This window comes from Pseudophryne corroboree, chromosome 7 (assembly GCF_028390025.1).
Source record: "Pseudophryne corroboree isolate aPseCor3 chromosome 7, aPseCor3.hap2, whole genome shotgun sequence".
NCBI classification, from domain to species: domain Eukaryota; kingdom Metazoa; phylum Chordata; class Amphibia; order Anura; family Myobatrachidae; genus Pseudophryne; species Pseudophryne corroboree.
This window is the reverse complement of record NC_086450.1, coordinates 112,529,867-112,548,011: the sequence shown is the minus strand read 5'-3', so window position 1 is coordinate 112,548,011 and position 18,145 is coordinate 112,529,867. Positions and strand designations below refer to the sequence as shown.

At 44.6% G+C, this 18,145-nt stretch overlaps 1 protein-coding gene across 1 annotated transcript in view; it reads left to right on the top strand.

Moving 5' to 3' along the window:
- Positions 1–18,145, top strand: part of TNFAIP6 (TNF alpha induced protein 6) — a 77,036-nt gene that overhangs the window by 46,347 nt on the left and 12,544 nt on the right. The window contains exons 3-4 of the mRNA XM_063932290.1: positions 9,932–10,093; positions 13,699–13,927. Coding sequence (XP_063788360.1) covers positions 9,932–10,093; positions 13,699–13,927 — 391 coding nt within the window. The remainder of the gene's footprint in view (positions 1–9,931; positions 10,094–13,698; positions 13,928–18,145) is intronic.

Here is an 18,145-nt window from a genome sequence, read left to right as displayed (position 1 = left end):
AGTATTTACCCTGCACAGAAACAAAATAACCCACACAAATCTAACTCTCTCTGCAAATGTTACATCTGCCCCACCTGCAGTGCACATGGTTTTGCCCAACTGCTAACAAAGTTGCTGCTACGATCAACTCTGAAATACCCCCCATGTGTACACAGCTTGCGATACTGATGCGCTGTCCCGCGGGATCAGTATTGCAAGAAAAAACTGACTGTGCAGGCAAGGCAATTTTGACTATCTAGTACTAACGTACAGTATAGTCAAAATCGCACATAGCCAATATCGCACATAGGCCCTCATTCCGAGTTGATCGCTCGCTGCCGTTTTTCGCAGCATAGCGATCAGGCTAAAAACTGGCTGTTCTGCGCATGCGTATGGGCCGCAGGGCGCACGCGCCAAGTACTTTCACACAAAACTAAGCAATTTTACACAGGGGCGAGCAATGCTTTTCAGTCGCTCTGCTGATCGGTGTGTGATTGACAGGAAGTGGGTCTTTCTGAGCGGAAACAGACCGTTTTCCGGGAGTGTGCTGAAAAACGCAGGAGTGGCTGGGGAAACGGGGGAGTGACTGGCCGAATGCAGCACGTGTTTGTGACGTCAAATCAGGAACCAAACAGTCTGAAGTGATCGCAATCTAGGAGTAGAGCTACTCAGAAACTGCAGGAAAAGATTTTCGAGCAATTCTGCTAATCTTTCGTTCGCACTTCTGCTAAGCTAAGATACACTCCCAGAGGGAGGCGGCTTAGCGTTTGCACTGCTGCTAAAAGCAGCTAGTGAGCGATCAACTCGGAATGAGGGCCATAGCCAATATCGCATAGTTAAAATTGCATAGTCAAAATCGGGCAAAGTCAATAGCTCACTGTGTGTATGCACCTTGACATTAATAATGTTGACACTGACGAAATGTGAACATGTCCAAAATGTTGACACAGCATTTTTCAGGTAACTCTAACAGTGATGTCAACATTTTGTCTATGTCAGCATTGTTTTGACAAATCAACTATATGGTCATTATAACATTCTGATGTCTATATCATGAATGTCGACACAGTGAATATCAGCATCATAACTGCATACCCTTTTCATGATAAAGCCAGGTAGCTATGTTTGCTAGTGGCTTGCCAATCATGGGGTATGGGTCATTAGGTCGGCTCTATCCGACCATGTTGACCTACCGACCATGTCGACCTAATGCCTGTCGACCAATAGTGGTCGACCTAATGACTGTCGACCTAAGTGTGGTCAACCTAATGACCGTATCCCCAATCATGTACCACTGTTCCTGGGTGATGCCGCCTTCTTTCCTGGTTAGGTGAAAAACACTGTTTAAGTAAAGCTGCCCATGCATACAGCCCATACACCCAGGCATACCAATGACAATTCAGTCATTTCAGACAAAACTTGGCAGAAATTACTGTGTGCATGAGCTCTTAATAACATTAACTTCTGATCAAGATCTGACTGGAATCTATCAACAGTCAGTTATTATAACTGATTACAAATATGGGGGGTAATTCCAAGTTAATCGCAGCAGGATTTTTGTTAGCAGTTGGGCAAAACCATGTGCACTGCAGGGGAGGCAGATATAACATGTGCAGAAAGAGTTAGATTTGGGTGGGTTATTTTGTTTCTGTGCAGGGTAAATACTGGCTGCTTTATTTTTACACTGCAAATTAGATTGTAGATTGAACACACCCCACCCAAATCTAACTCTCTCTGCACATGTCTGATGTCTATATCATGAATGTCGACACAGTGAATATCAGCATCATAACTGCATACCTTTTTCATGATAAAGCCAGGTAGCTATGTTTGCCAGTGGCTTGCCAATCATGGGGTATGTGTCATTAGGTCGGCTCTATCCGACCATGTCGATCACCGACCATGTCGACCAATCAGAATAATTGCAACCAGCGGCGGCGGCTGTCCCTGGGCTGCAGTGCTGTCCAAACTGTGCAGGGGGGAGCTGGCCAGGACATATAGATAGAGCCATATTTATCTTGGCCTTTAATAGGATTAACTGAGTCAAGGCAATCAGACTTAATCCCCTGCTGTAATTACTTAATTCCCTGCTATATTGTTCTCTCTTATTGTATTGCAGCTGAGAATAATAGATTAAAGGCTTATGCTAATAAACCATGGTGTGCCTAGACGCGGCATAGAAGCCAAGATGATCGTGGCTCCATCTGTATGAACATACATGTGAAGTTGTATGTAACGTATTTACTGGCTTTCTTCCCTGCTAATCAGCAGCCGCTGCAGCATGGAACACACTGTGTCACTGCTCAGCCTGTGAATCGTCATTTAGCCCGCCTCCAGACACCTGTGAAACCAGCCAATGGGAGTCCAGGGGTGGGCTAAATGACGATTGATAGGCTGAGCAGTATGTTGCATGCTGCGATGGCTGCTTATTCCCAGGGAAGGAAGCCTGGACATATGTTACATACAAATTTGCAAGTATGTTCATATGTCCTGGGCTGGCCAGCTCCCCCCTGCACAGTTTGGACAGCGCTACAGTCCAGGGGTAGCAGCAGCCGCTGATTGCGACCTATTATTAGGTTCCAAATCCTATTATTTTATGTTTCTGTGCATGTATGGACACTAATAACTAATACAATAATCATAATGACTAATACAAATAACTAATACAATAATCATAATGACTAATTCTAAACAAATAGACACTGTTAAAGATAATGTATTATTGGACACTGATATTCGCCATGTAGTAGGCTTCTCTATAATAAAAACTATTTTGGATCATGGTCTTATAAAAACACTCCTGAAGGACAAACCCTTCATATTTCTGTATAAAGACTTTAAAACTTCCCTTACAATCCCTAAAATCCCGAGGGTAAAGTGCTGTCTTAAACATCTGCAATTCCTTGAATTTTGGCAGGGTAAAATAATGGCATTGTGTAAGTACAGAAGTAAAACTTGTATAAGTCTCACTGATATGAGATCATTTCCCTTGATAAGTCAGATGAGCAAACAAAAGTCTTCCTATGATTTGCAACTAGGTGATTCATCGTGCCCTACGCCCCCTTAACCCTTGCATGCCCTTGTGGCGTGCAATATTTTTATTATATGGAGTATTACCTCCAGTCATAATTGTGTGAGTGGTTGAATATTGCACGGACAAAGGGCTCCGGGGCTCAGAGAGTATGCGGCACAGGGAGGGCTATGAAAGCCTTCCGCTGTGCTGCTTTCGTACACATCTGTGCCGGTGGCCGCAGCAGCTTTTGTTCCACCTGCAGCGCAGCTAGGGAGTGGGGACTGTTGATGGCAGTGCATGCAGGCGGACTGGCAGCAGGACATAGGACGCTGCAGTAAAAGGATTTTTTTCCCCCTATCTACAGCACAGAGACTTGCTGCAGATGCAGTGGCATACCCTCCAGCTGTACCTTTTTGGCAGGTACAGTACCTTTTTTTATGGTCTGTACCGATTTCTGGCTCTCCAAACTTCCATTGAAAGTATAGGAAAAGGGGCATGGCCATGTCCCTTTATCTGTGGCCACGCCCCCTTTTCATATTTGTACCGATTTTTATGTGTACATTTTTGGAGGGTATGTTGCTGCAGATGCAGTGGGCCTATTTTGGGGTGTGGGCCTGGAGCTGCAGCTCCATCAACCCCATTGCTAATCCTGCTCTGGGAACACACAGCAGCCAAAGGGCAGAGCCTCCCATTGGATGTAACCTGTGTGGGAGGGCGTTTCTCGCCCAATCAGCTGTGGACTGGGTGTGATAGACCTGCTGCTAACCTAATGAAAGCACCTAGCCACGCCCAGCGTTATCCACACAGTCACAGAGTGACAGATCTGGGCTATTATATAGATTATACTCATTTACTTTTTCTCCATGGGCAGTTGAGAAACTAGTAATTAGTGCAAACTTAAGACAAGACTACTACTACGTGTGTGTGTGTGTGTGTGTGTGTGTGTGTGTGTGTGTGTGTGTGTGTGTGTGTGTGTGTGTGTGTGTGTGTGTGCGTGTATACATATACACACAAATATATCTCTTAGGGACTTATGCAGCATTATAAGTGAGTACTGTACATATTCCCAGCTGTCCACATTTCTAGATGTTGTGTTGCTGTGGAAAGATATGTTCCAATGGGGTGTAAAAGCTGATTTACTTACAGGACTAAAAGCAATACTTCAATACATTCAATACACTTAAATTCAAGCCGCTGCGGCCGCTGTATTCAATCCTCAACCTACGTACTTTTTACACAGTTAGCGGACAAGGGCACGTACCGTGTACGCACTTTGCATACACACGCCGCAACGGACGTACAAAGTACACACAGTGAAATACACACACGCCGACACGTTGAGAGCACAATGCAGCTTCACGTGTGGCAGAAATACACTTAAAACCTTAGCAGGAAAAGAGACAAGACACCAATTGTATTTAAGAAGTTGGGATCCGACCCGCCAACATATAATTGATAAAAGAGGGTTACAACAAATATACAATTACAATAAGAGAAAAGAGGCTACAATACAATGGTACATACGTTTGGTTTCGCCAGCGCCATGCGGCCCTGGTGCTCAGATCAATCAGGCAAGATGACCCTTAGAGAGAGAGTGACCGGCTAGGCAGCTTTGGCTTTTATACAGTTGGTAAATACACAATACAATGGAAACTGTAACCTCTTCATCCATAGGTCAAAGGGATGGTCATTTACAGTACAGGAGGGGTCATAGGTTGGTTTGAATAGGTGGGCGATGTCTGTTCTAGGTGTGCTTGCAGTTGTTCTCCACTGGGTTCCTGCCGAATATCAGAGTACAATAAACACAGTATAATAGTAATATTCTGTTCCTGCGCATAATTATGCGCAGGAGCCTGCTATCTTCTGCAAACTGCTACCGTTATGTTGCCCTTAAAATACCCTATAGTTGGATACCAAACACCACCTTATAACCTAATGCTGTCCCCTCATATCCTGTAAAGGTGAATCCCTTTGTTGTTGTACCATTTAAACAAGTATACATTGCTGGTGCGGTGCATGTGGGCTATGTGTACATTGTGCACTATGTGGATTAAATATATGATATGTCTTTGTGGCTTTTCCATGCGAGCACAAATGCTACCGCAATTACTCATACCACACGCTAACACGCACGACCGCGCAAGCGGTCATACGCAATTTGCAAATATGTGCACGCACGGCAGAACAAGTACACGCACGGAGGCTATCTGTGTGGTGTTTGTACGTGATGTGTGTACTGTAATATTTTCCGACTTCGACAGGGGTGTGGATTGATTTATCAACAGAAAATAGGTCGACGGTCAATAGGTGGACCCCATATGGTCAACATGCATTAGGTCGACATGGTAAAAAGGTCAACATCAAAAGGGTAGACATTGGTAAAGGTCAACAGGTATAAAAGGTCAACAGGTGCAAACGGTCAACATATAAATGTTTGATGCAAAAAAAATGGTCAACAGAAGTTTTTTTTAAGTTTTTGGGTTGTCATTTTGTATATTTCATCATATGTTAGCCCAATTCGTGTAAAGTGTACCCTCGTGAAGCTTGCCGTGCTTCAGGTAAGGTGCATTACATATATTTGTATAAGAGAGCAGTACAATGAATAAGGCGGCAAGACCTCTCATTGAGTAAATTTATTCAACTCGTACATATACAGTAGATATAATCAATAGTATGGCTTTGGTACGTTTTTTACCACATAGGGGTATATGCAATTAGCGGCAAATCGCGGCAATTTTTCGCCCGTTTTTTAATTCGACACAATTCGACCGTCGAATTCCGGCAAGTGGGTGCCAGAATTCAACATATTCAATAAAAAACGGATTCGACAGTCCCGCTGTCGAAAAACGGCCGATTTGACGGATTTTGATACGATTTTTAAAAAAACTGAAAAAACTGTAAAAAACCCGAAATAAAATTGCATGGGGTCCCCCCTCCAAAGCATAACCAGCCTCGGGCTCTTCGAGCCGGTCCTGGTTCTAAAAATCCGGGGGGGAAAATGACAGGGGATCCCCCGTATTTTTAAAACCAGCACCGGGCTCTGCGCCTGGTGCTGGTGCAAAAAATACGGGGGACAAAAAGAGTAGGGGTCCCCGGTATTTTTTACACCAGCATCGGGCTCCACTAGCTGGACAGATAATGCCACAGCTGGGGGTCACTTTTATACAGCGTCCTGCGGCCGTGGAATTAAATATCCAACTAGTCACCCCTGGCCGGGGTACCCTGGGGGAGTGGGGACCCCTTCAATCAAGGCCCCCCCAGCCACCCAAGGGCCAGGGGTGAAGCCCGAGGCTGCCCCCCCCATCCAAGGGCTGCGGATGGGGGGCTGATAGCCTTGAGAAAATTGAAAGAATATTGTTTTTTCCAGTAGTACTACAAGTCCCAGCAAGCCTCCCCCGCAAACTGGTACTTGGAGAACCACAAGTACCAGCATGCGGGAGAAAAACGGGCCCGCTGGTACCTGTAGTTCTACTGAGAAAAAAAATACCCAAATAAAAACAGGACACACACACCGTGATAGTAAAACTTTATTTCACACATGTCGACACATACATACTTACCTATGTTCACACGCCGACCTCTGTCCACTTGTCCAAGTAGAATCCACGTGTACCTGTGAATAAAACTATACTCACCTGATCCAGTGTCCAGATTATAATCCACGTACTTGGCAAAAAAAAAAAACGAACACCCGGACCAAACGGACTGAAAGGGGTCCCATGTTTACACATGTCTGCTTCCACAGAAAGGTCCCTTCAGCCAATCAGGAAGCGCTACTTCATGGCACTCACCTGATTGGCTGTATGCGCGTCTGCTGGCAGACAGCGCATCGCACAGCTCCCTCCATTAGTTTCAATGGTAGGAACTTTGCCGTCAGCGGTGGGGTTACCCGCGGTCAGCGGCTGACCGCGGGTGACCTCACCGCTGACCGCAAAGTTCCCACCATTGAATATAATGGAGAGGCTTTGCGATGCGCTGTCTGACAGCTCAGACGCGCATAGCCAATCAGCAGAGTGCCAGGACGTTGCGCTCGCTGATTGGCTGAAGAGACCTTTCTGTGACAGCAGTCACGGGGGGGTCTCTGCATTCGGGGAAAGGGATCCCATGTGTAAACATGGGACCTCTTTCAGTCCGTTTGGTCCGGGTGTTCGTTTTTTTTTTTTTGCCAAGTACGTGGATTATAATCTGGACACTGGATCAGGTGAGTATAATTTTATTCACAGGTACACGTGGATTCTACTTGGACAAGTGGACAGAGGTCGGCGTGTGAACATAGGTAAGTATGCATGTGTCGACATGTGTGAAATAAAGTTTTACTATCACGGTGTGCGTGTCCTGTTTTTATTTGGGTATTTTTTTTCCAGTAGAACTACAGGTACCAGCGGGCCCGTTTTTCTCCCGCATGCTGGTACTTGTGGTTCTCCAAGTACCAGCTTGCGGGGGAGGCTTGCTGGGACTTGTAGTACTACTGGAAAAAAACAATATTCTTTCAATTTTCTCAAGGCTATCAGCCCCCCATCCACAGCCCTTGGATGGGGGGGACAGCCTCGGGCTTCACCCCTGGCCCTTGGGTGGCTGGGGGGGGACCCCTTGATTGAAGGGGTCCCCACTCCCCCGGGGTACCCCGGCCAGGGGTGACTAGTTGGATATTTAATGCCACGGCCGCAGGGCGCTGTATAAAAGTGACCCCCGGCTGTGGCATTATCTGTCCAGCTAGTGGAGCCCGATGCTGGTGTAAAAAATATGAGGGACCCCTACTCTTTTTGTCCCCCGTATTTTTTGCACCAGCACCAGGCGCAGAGCCCGGTGCTGGTTTTAAAAATACGGGGGATCCCCTGTCATTTTTCCCCCCGGATTTTTAGAACCAGGACCGGCTCGAAGAGCCCGAGGCTGGTTATGCTTAGGAGGGGAGACCCCACACAATTTTTTTTCTGATTTTTACCATTCCATTTAAAAAAATATATATATATTTTTTTAAAAATATATAAATAATACTTGTGCCTCCAAAATAGACAAACCAAGTACCTAATCCCTTCTAATATAAATAGATATGCTATTACCAATAAAAAAAACACAAAAAAAAACATGTTTTTAAAAAATTTTATTAGATTCCGCCACCAAAGTGTGGCGGATTGAAAATGACGAATTTACTGTCTAAAAGCACTGTTGTCGAATTTCCAAACTTCAATTGAATATACTTTTGTCGAATTGCCGCATTTGTACCATTGCAGAAATGTCGCATTTGACAAATGTCGAGTTTCAAAAAGTCGAATTTGGAAAGTCCGTTTTTTTGACGGAAAGTACTGAATTGCATTGTCGAATTTTTTTGGGGGGGCGAAAATGTCCCGTTTTTCGACATTTTCGGGAATTCGACCGCAATTGCATATACCCCATAGTCCGCATACTTGTTTAAGCATTTATTCCAAAGATACACCAAGGCATTTATCCAGCATAGAAGAAATAAGTGTCATGCACCCGAAGCCAGGACATGACGGGTTGCTGAACTTCACCGCTGGTTGCGAATCGCCTTTCAACCAGGTGGAACCATTATCCAATATCAATATTAGTATACTATTATTGGTTCCATTTTTTTCCTTTTTTCCTCCCCCTTTTTTTCTTTTTCTTTTTCACTTCTATATTCAACTACAATCTGTTTTATTTGTGATATGAATAAAAATTAAATGATTTTATCAATTATCTTATCTTTAATACTTTAAGACCATTTAAGAGTGCACCCACAAGAGTCTTCTTTTCTTCTTTCTTTGTCATATGTATTATTACTGACTCAGGGTGCACCACCAAATCCAAGATTGATTAGGAAATACTAAATTTTCAATCTCTATCATTGTATTTTGGTACCTAGAATATCTATCCTATATTTCATTATCTTCCTGTGCGGTATACCCCTATACATGCTTCTTCAATGGTCCAAAGAGATGGAAATCAAATTGACATCTGTGGTGGACATGTTTCACTAGCCGGATCGCTGCTCATCTTGAATGTTTGTCCTGTCGATATCAGAGGCAGTGGACCAAAGCCAAACCTGTTTCCCTGACATGACGTTATCAACGTACACCTCCACAAGTTGGCGATGAATGCCAGCTGCTGATGTGCCCTTTAGACGCAGAAATCTGATTACACTACGCACCCATGTTTCCTCCAGCCCGCCATCCTACAGCAGTTATTGGGACAGTATGAGGCATAGGGGGAAGGGGAAGCAGTGGTCTACCTGCTCTGTCCCTGTGGGAAATTAGAAAGAAATAGAGAACAGTAAACATGTGAGAGGTCTTGTTACCTTACTTATTTCTAGTGTATATGTATATATGTGTGTGTGTGTGTATATATATATATATATATATATATATATACACACATACAGTACAGAACATTATATTTTTTATATTTTCCTTTATGCCACTAATTTTGTTCATTTGTCACAAGATAGAGTATGTACCGAATCATAATTTAGTGATGTGTGCTCAAATTTTAACAGAAATCTAATGCTAGCGATTGCATCATGATGGTTTTATATGGTTCTTTATTACACAGTCTAGAAACTATTGACTTTAACAAATGCATCTACGTAAAATAAATTGACTCTACCCTAGCCATGCCAAGTGATCACATAATAGATGTTTTATATTTATTGCTTCTTTGTTTAAACAAGTCAGTAAGTTAAACTGTCTGAGGATTACAGTCACGCAAAATGTCTGATCTTTAATGTCTTGTGCAGCCGTAGAGAACAGTCCATACTATTAAGAGTAATTAAGCCTGGCCATTAACATTAACAGAGGAAACAGACAGGAAAAGAAGGAAAATTATAATAAGTAATGGGTCTGGTATTACAGGGTAATGAGAGATGATAGTTTTTATAACCGTTCGGCAACACCCATGGATTCTGCTTATGTTGATTACTTTTTATGTTTTTATGGTCCCCAGGGTTCCATGTATGCGCTGCAGGATGGCTGCAGAAAGGAAGAGTTGGGTATCCCATAGTAAAACCTACATTCAACTGTGGATTTGGGAAAAAAGGCATCATTGATTATGGCTACCGGTTAAATAAGAGTGAAAGATGGGATGCCTACTGCTATAATCCTCACGGTACTGTACAAATAAAGTGTAATTTATGCTGTTCTTAATTTATTTATTAACAGTTTCTTATATAGTGCAGCAAATTCCGTTGCGCTTTACAATTGTAAATAACAATGATATAACAATGAAAACAATGATATAACAAAACTGGGTAATAACAAACAGTCATAGAGGTAGGAAGGCCCTGCTCGCAAGTTTACAATCTATAGGTAAATAGGTATGGATACACAAGGATAGGTGCTACCTATTGCATAGTTGTCCACCAGATTGCAAAGGTTCTTGGTGGGCTGTATGATATGGTCACACAGCAATGATGAATCGGGGTCGAGAGAAGGATAAGAAGACGTGAGGATATGTGTGGACTGTGCAGAGTGGATGCAATTTGATAGGAAGGTTTATGAAAGTTACTGTGTGTGGGCAGTTCTGGAATTTGATACGCTTGCCTGAAGAGGTGAGTTTGCAGGGAATGCTTGAAGGTTTGGAGACTAGAGGAGAGTCTTATTGTACGAGGTAGGGCATTCCACAGAGTGGGTGCAGCCCGATGAATGTCCTGTAATCGTGAGTGGGAGCGAGTAATGAGTGCGGATGAGAGACTCAGATCTTGTGAAGAGCGAAGAGGTCGGGTTGGGAGATATTTTGAGATAAGCGAAGTGATGTACGTTGGTGTAGTTTGGTTAATGGCCTCGTGTGTGAGTAAAAGTATTTTATATTGAATACGGTAGAATACAGGTAACCAATGGAGGGACTGACAGAGTGGATCTGCAGACGATGAACGTCTAGCGAGGAAGATTAGCCTCGCAGCTACATTCAGTCTCGTTTTGGGAAGACCAGCTAGGAGACTATTGCAATAATCAATGCGGATAATGAGAGCATGGATTAGAGTTTTAGCAGTGTCTTGTGTAAGGTATGGTCGTATTTTGGATATGTTTTTTAGATGCATGTTACATGATTTTGAGACCGATTGAATGTGGGGAACAAATGACAGATCAGAGTCAAGGATGACACTTAGGCAGCGAGCTTGTGGGGTAGGGTAGATTGTCGAGTTTTCTACAGTTGTAGAGATATCAGGTTGGTACCTACTATTGGCTGGTGGAAATATAATTAACTCTGTCTTTGAAATATTAAGTTTGAGGTGGTGAGATGACATTCAAGATGAAATGGCAGATTGGCATTCAGTGATATGGCCCAATACAGATAGGGACAAATCTGGAGAGGATAGGTAGATATGAGTATCATCTGCGTACAGATGATACTGAAATCCAAAAGAGCTGATTAGTTTACCAAGAGATGAGGTATAGATAGAGAAAAGCAGAGGACCCAAGACTGAGCCTTGCGGTACTCCAACTGAAAGAGGTAGCAAAGAGGAGGTAGATTCAGAGAAGTGAACACTGAAGGAGCAATTAGATAAGTAGGATAGGAACCACAAAAGGGCTGTGTCAGTAAGACCATGTATAATATGCAAGTAAGGGTAATATTTTCTCCTATTACAATTAGAGATTTGTGGTTCGATTTCTTTTTCAGAAATCCAAACTGATCTGAATAAAGGGGATCTGAGTGGAACCGAATCCAAATTCAGAACTTCCCTTGTGTCGAAACTTGAATTTCAGATCCAAATCTTGGGTTTCGGCATACCTCCCAACTGTCCCGATTTTGGCGGGACAGTCCCGTTTTTCACGGTCTGTCACGCTGTCCCACCCGCGGGTCGCAGTGTCCCGCAGGTGGGGGGGCAGTTGGGAGATCCCCATTTGTCACTCGCTGCTCTGAGCAGAGCAACGGTGAATAGATGTTGTGCGCATGCGCACAGCGTCTATTCCCTGACAGAGAGGGACAGGGGGCATGGCCAGCAGCTCTCTCAGCGCTGTCCATGCCCACATAATGACAAAAATGGGGGCGTGGCTTGCGATCGCGGCAGTTGCCGTGAGGCCACGCACCCTTTTCATTAGGCAACGGCCCCTAAATTCGTGCGCGCGATGATGTCCCTCCCTGGATGATGCTAAAGTTGGGAGGTATGGTTTTGGATTGCTTGCAAGTGCAGGAGAGTGTGGTCAATACTGCCTGGAAATGAATGTTATGATGTTAATATTACTGTAGGAACTATTGTAGTAAATAGTGTAGAATACTGTAGGTACAAATTACATGTTTTTTAGAGAAATCCAAATCCAAATCAGAATCAGAATCAAAACACTTGAGGTGACTCCTTTTCTAAAAGTCGATTTTAGATGACATTTTTTAACAGTATTCTTTTTTAATCGATTTCAAATCAATCTAAATTAATGTTGTGTTTCAGGGGCTGAAACACACATTTACTAACATTCAAAAATCAGTGATTCAGACCTGATCGCTGTGCTGCTTATTTTGTTGTCCTGCATTCGGATAGAGTGTAAATTCGTCCGTGCAAGTGTGTGATCGCATGTGTACGCCGTCCTACAAATTCCCCTCAGTCAGCGGACAGCTACAAATCTGTATGCACCGCACTCACCATTTAATGTTTTAACCAGTGTGCGCAGCCCAGGACTTACTCCTACAGTGCGATGAGAACAGGCTGATCGGGTCGGGAGCTGACGTCACACACCCTCCCTGCAAATGCTTGGGAACGCCTGCGTATTCCCTGTCAATCAGCGTCTTCCTGTTAATCAGCAAATGGCTGTGCAATTGAAATTTTTGCACCAGCCTGACGCTGTTCAGTGATGCCTGTTGATGTTTGGCGACACACGTGTGCATTTCGGTGCATACGCATGCGCAGTCTATCGATAATCGCACGCTGTGCAAAAACGCATAGCAGCAATCAGGTCTGAATCGAGACCTTTGTCTGTTAATACACGTGTTGTAGCCCTGCATTTTTCCACTGCAATTGACACGCAATGCTGGTTTGAATGCATCAATCTCAGTAATATATTACACTTTTTAGAACTTACATTACATATGTATTAACCTACACTTTAATTCCGGGTATCTAGGGTATACAGATATTTTTGTCCGGATCATAACTATACGCTCATTTTTCTATTACTGCATATGTGTAACAATGTTGCTACTTGTACCATTAACCTTCTTTGAAAGAGTACCATAAGTCTTTCCCTTTTATGTGTGAATATGCAGCGAACTGGTGCTCTGTTATACCATACCTCCCAACTGTCCTAAATACAGCGGGACCGCACCGTTATTGGACACTGTCCCGCTGTCCCTCCCGGCAGCCGCCTCTCTCCCCAACCCAGTACACAGCAGCTTGTGCTGGGCTGAGGAGAGAGGCTGCTGCAGCAGCAGTTGTCAGTCCTCTATCTCCCTGCCTTAAGTGTCGCTGTCTGCAACTAGGAAGGGGGGCAGTGGGACCTTGGCCCTAACTGGGCCCCTCCAAGTTCCAACTGGCCCTGCCTGACTAAAGAGTACTCACTCCCCCCACTCTCAGTGCCACTATCCCAATAAAACAGGAAAGACTATCTTGGATGAGACTATCTAAGTACACTTGGAAGAGACTATCTAAGTACACTTCCACCATTCTACAACTATTATATTACATAGACAGAAAGGAGGAAATGTAATGACTAGAATGTTGATATTTTATGTACTTGAATATACAACATAGTATATAGTAATTATATGTATTTGGTTTTCAGCAAAGGAGTGCGGTGGAGTGTTTACTGAGCAAGAGAGGATTATTAAATCCCCAGGATATCCTGATGAATATGAAAATGAGCAAATCTGCTATTGGCATATACGAGTCAACATTGGCCAGCCGATTCTCCTGCAGTTCTTAGAGATGGATATTGAGGAAGACACTGACTGTCTGTCTGACTACTTAGAAGTATATGACAGCTATGATGATTTTCATGGTTTAGTAGGAAGGTAAATCATATCCTAATATCTAAAATTCATGAATTTATATATTTTTTACTTCTGTGTTTTTTTGTTTTTGTTCTTTACTTTCTGGGTTTTTTAACTACATTTTACAGAGAATATTTTCAAAATGAGTCATGTCATGCTAGTAGGGAGAGTCATTGGATATGCAGACAGAAAACACAAGCACTATTACTGGCTCCTTTATCAGTAAATGTTTACAATGAAAACATCTATAGACAGTGGAGCTCATTAATGAAGCTCAAGCAATGCGCACCACAAAGTAACTTTGTGTGCCATTAGCGCACCTCAGTGGTCCACCCTTCACATATAAAAGCACATTCCCTCTCGCTGTAACTGCAGCATATAAATCTGTAGGAGATGCAGTGTAAACGTCCAACCTTCTGCCCTTTTGTACCACCTCTCCATTTTAATTAAATAAAGGTTTCTGTTTTGGTTCTACAATAATGCTGTTTACTGGGGCGCTTCTAGAGTGGAGGAGGCCCGTGTGCAGACTCAGTCTGGGCCCCCTCCACTCTAGCCAGCAGTGATGAAGACTCTGGGCACTAGGGGACCCTAGCAATGTCCCAGAGTCTACTGCGCATGCATAGGTCTCTGGGAAAATGGCATGGCGGACATTTTCCCTGTGATTTTCTAACTGCACCACACCATTTCCTAGGTGATTTCTCCGGAGGGTAAGTATTGAAAAAAATGGGTGCCAGGTGTCGGTGTAGGACCCCCTGGTCCCCATGTGCACCGCACACGCTGCACCCATTGTAAATACTCCAGTGGATGTTTAGCCTTACTATTTAGAAGAGCGAGGTGACATAGAGATATATTTTATTATGTTTCACTGTAATATGCATGAAGCCTTCTGTTATGTAGCTTGGACTGTGGCTTAAAAATAAGATTTTAAACCTACCGGTAAATCTTTTTCTCCTAGTCCGTAGAGGATGCTGGGGACTCCGTAAGGACCATGGGGTATAGACGGGCTCCGCAGGGGACATGGGCACTATAAAGAACTTTAGATGGGTGTGCACTGGCTCCTCCCTCTATGCCCCTCCTCCAGACCTCAGTTAGAGAAACTGTGCCCAGAGGAGACGGACAGTACGAGGAAAGGATTTTTGTAAAGCTAAGGGCAAGATTCATACCAGCCCAACCCATCCACACCGTATAACCTGGAATATACGCAACCAGTTAACAGTATGAACACAACAGTATCAGCCAACGACTGATCTTAACTGTAACATAACCCTTATGTAAGCAACAACTATATACAAGTCATGAAGAAATATGTCCGCACTGGGACGGGCGCCCAGCATCCTCTACGGACTAGGAGAAAAAGATTTACCGGTAGGTTTAAAATCTTATTTTCTCTTACGTCCTAGAGGATGCTGGGGACTCCGTAAGGACCATGGGGATTATACCAAAGCTCCAAAATGGGCGGGAGGGTGCGGATGACTCTGCAGCACCGATTGAGCAAACATGAGGTCCTCATCAGCCAGGGTTTCAAACTTGTAGAATTTTGCAAAAGTGTTTGAACCCGACCAAGTCGCCGCTCGGCAAAGCTGTAATGCCGAGACGCCTCGGGCAGCCGCCCAAGAAGAGCCCACCTCCCTAGTGGAATGGGCCTTTACCGAATTTGGTAACGGCAATCCAGCCGTAGAATGAGCCTACTGAATCGTGTTACAGATCCAGCGAGCAATAGTCTGCTGAGAAGCAGGAGCGCCAATCTTGTTGGCTGCATACAGGACAAACAGTGCCTCTGTTTTCCTAATCTGAGCCGTCCTGGCTACGTAAATTTTTAAGGCCCTGACTACATCAAGGGACTTGGAATCCTCCAAGTCTCCCGTAGCCACAGGCACCACAATAGGTCGGTTCATATGAAATGATGACACCACCTTAGGCAAAAATTGAGGACGTCCTCAACTCAGCTCTATCCACATGGAAAATGAGATAAGGGCTCTTATGATACAAGGCCGCCAATCCGGACACCCGCCTTGCAGATGCCAAGGCCAACAACATGACCACCTTCCAAGTGAGAAATTTTAATTCAACTGTTTGAAGAGGCTCAAACCAGTGAGATTTTAGGAACTGTAACACCACGTTAAGGTCCCATGGTGCCACTGGGGGCACAAAAGGAAACTGGATGTGTAGCACTCCATTTACAAAAGTCTGGACTTCTGGGAGAGAAGCCAATTCCTTCTGGAAGAATATAGATAGGGCCGAAATCTGTACCTTAATGGAGCCTAACTTTAGGCCCACATCCACTCCTGTCTGTAGAAAGTGGAGAAAATGGCCCAAGTGGAAATCTTCCGTAGGAGCATTCTTGGCTTCACACCAAGATAAATACTTCCTCCAAATACGGTGATAATGTTTCGCCGTCACCTCCTTCCTAGCCTTTATCAGAGTAGGGATGACTTCCTCCGGAATACCTTTCCCAGCTAGGATTCGGTGCTCAACCGCCATGCCGTCAAATGTAACCGCGGTAAGTCTTGAAACACGCAGGGCCCCTGCTGCAACAGGTCCTCCCTGAGAGGAAGAGGCCATGGTTCTTCTGTGAGCATCTCCTGAAGATCTGAATACCAGGCCCTTCGAGGCCAATCTGGAACAACGAGTATTGTCTGCACTCTTTTTCGTCTTATGATTCTCAATATTTTTGAGATGAGAGGAAGAGGAGGGAACACATAGACCGACTGAAACACCCATGGTGTCACCAGGGCGTCCACTGCTACTGCCTGAGGGTCCCTTGACCTGGCACAATACCTCCGAAGCTTCATGTCTATTTGAGGAAGTCCCCAAAGACTTGTTATCTCTGCAAAAACTTCTTGATGAAGTCCCCACTCTCCTGGATGGAGATCGTGTCTGCTGAGGAAGTCTGCTTCCCAGTTGTCCACTCCCGGAATGAATACCGCTGACAGAGCACTTACGTGATTTTCTGCCCAGCGCAGAATCCTGGTGGCTTCCGCCATTGCCACTCTGCTCCTTGTCCCGCCTTGGCGGTTTACATGAGCCACGGCTGTGACGTTGTCTGATTGAATCAGAACCAGTAGGTCGCGAAGAAGATTCTCCGCTTGTCGAAGGCCATTGTATATGGCCCTTAATTCCAGTATGTTGATGTGTAGAAAAGCCTCTTGGCTTGACCATAGTCCCTGAAAGTTTCTTCCCTGTGTGACTGCTCCTCATCCTCGGAGGCTCGCGTCCGTGGTCACCAGAACCCAGTCTTGAATGCCGAACCTGCGACCCTCTAGAAGGTGAGCACTCTGCAGCCACCACAGGAGAGACACCCTGGCCCTGGGGGACAGGGTTATTTTCTGATGTATTTGAAGATGGGATCTGGACCACTTGTCGAGAAGGTCCCACTGAAAAGTCCTCGCATGAAACCTGCCGAAGGGGATGGCCTCGTAGGTCGCCACCATTTTCCTCAGTACTCGTGCATTGATGTACTGACACTCTCTTCGGTTTTAACAGGTCTCTGACCATGTTCTGGAGTTCCTGGGCTTTTTCCATCGGGAGAAAAACCCTCTTTTGTTCTGTGTCCAGAATCATGCCTAAGAACGACAGCCGAGTCGTAGGAACCAACTGTGACTTTGGTAGATTTAGAATCCAGCCATGCTGTTGCAGCACTCTCAGGGAGAGCGACACACTTTTCTGCAACTGTTCCTTTGATCTCGCTTTTATCAGGAGATCGTCCAAGTACGGGATAATTGTGACTCCTTGCGTGTGTAGGAGCACCATCATTTCCGCCATTACCTTGGTTAAAACCCTCGGGGCCGTGGAAAGCCCAAACAGCAACGTCTGAAACTGGTAATGACAGTCCTGTACAGCGAATCTCAGGTATGCCTGATGAGGAAGATATATGGGGATGTGAAGGTATGCATCCTTTATGTCTAGTGACACCATAAAATCCCCCCCTTCCAAGCTGGAGATAACCGCCCTGAGCGATTCTATCTTGAACTTGAACCTTTTTAAGTACAGGTTTAGGGATTTTAAATTTAGAATGGGTCTGACCGAGCCATCCGGTTTCGGGACCACAAACAGGGTTGAATAGTACCCCTTTCCCTGTTGAATTAGGGGAACCTTGATAATCACTTGCTGTTGACACAGCTTTTGAATTGCAGCTAAAACTATCTCCCTCTCTGGGGGAGAAACTGGTAAAGCCGATTTGAAGAATCGGCGAGGAGGCACGTCTTCGAATTCCAGCTCGTAGCCTTGGGATACAATTTC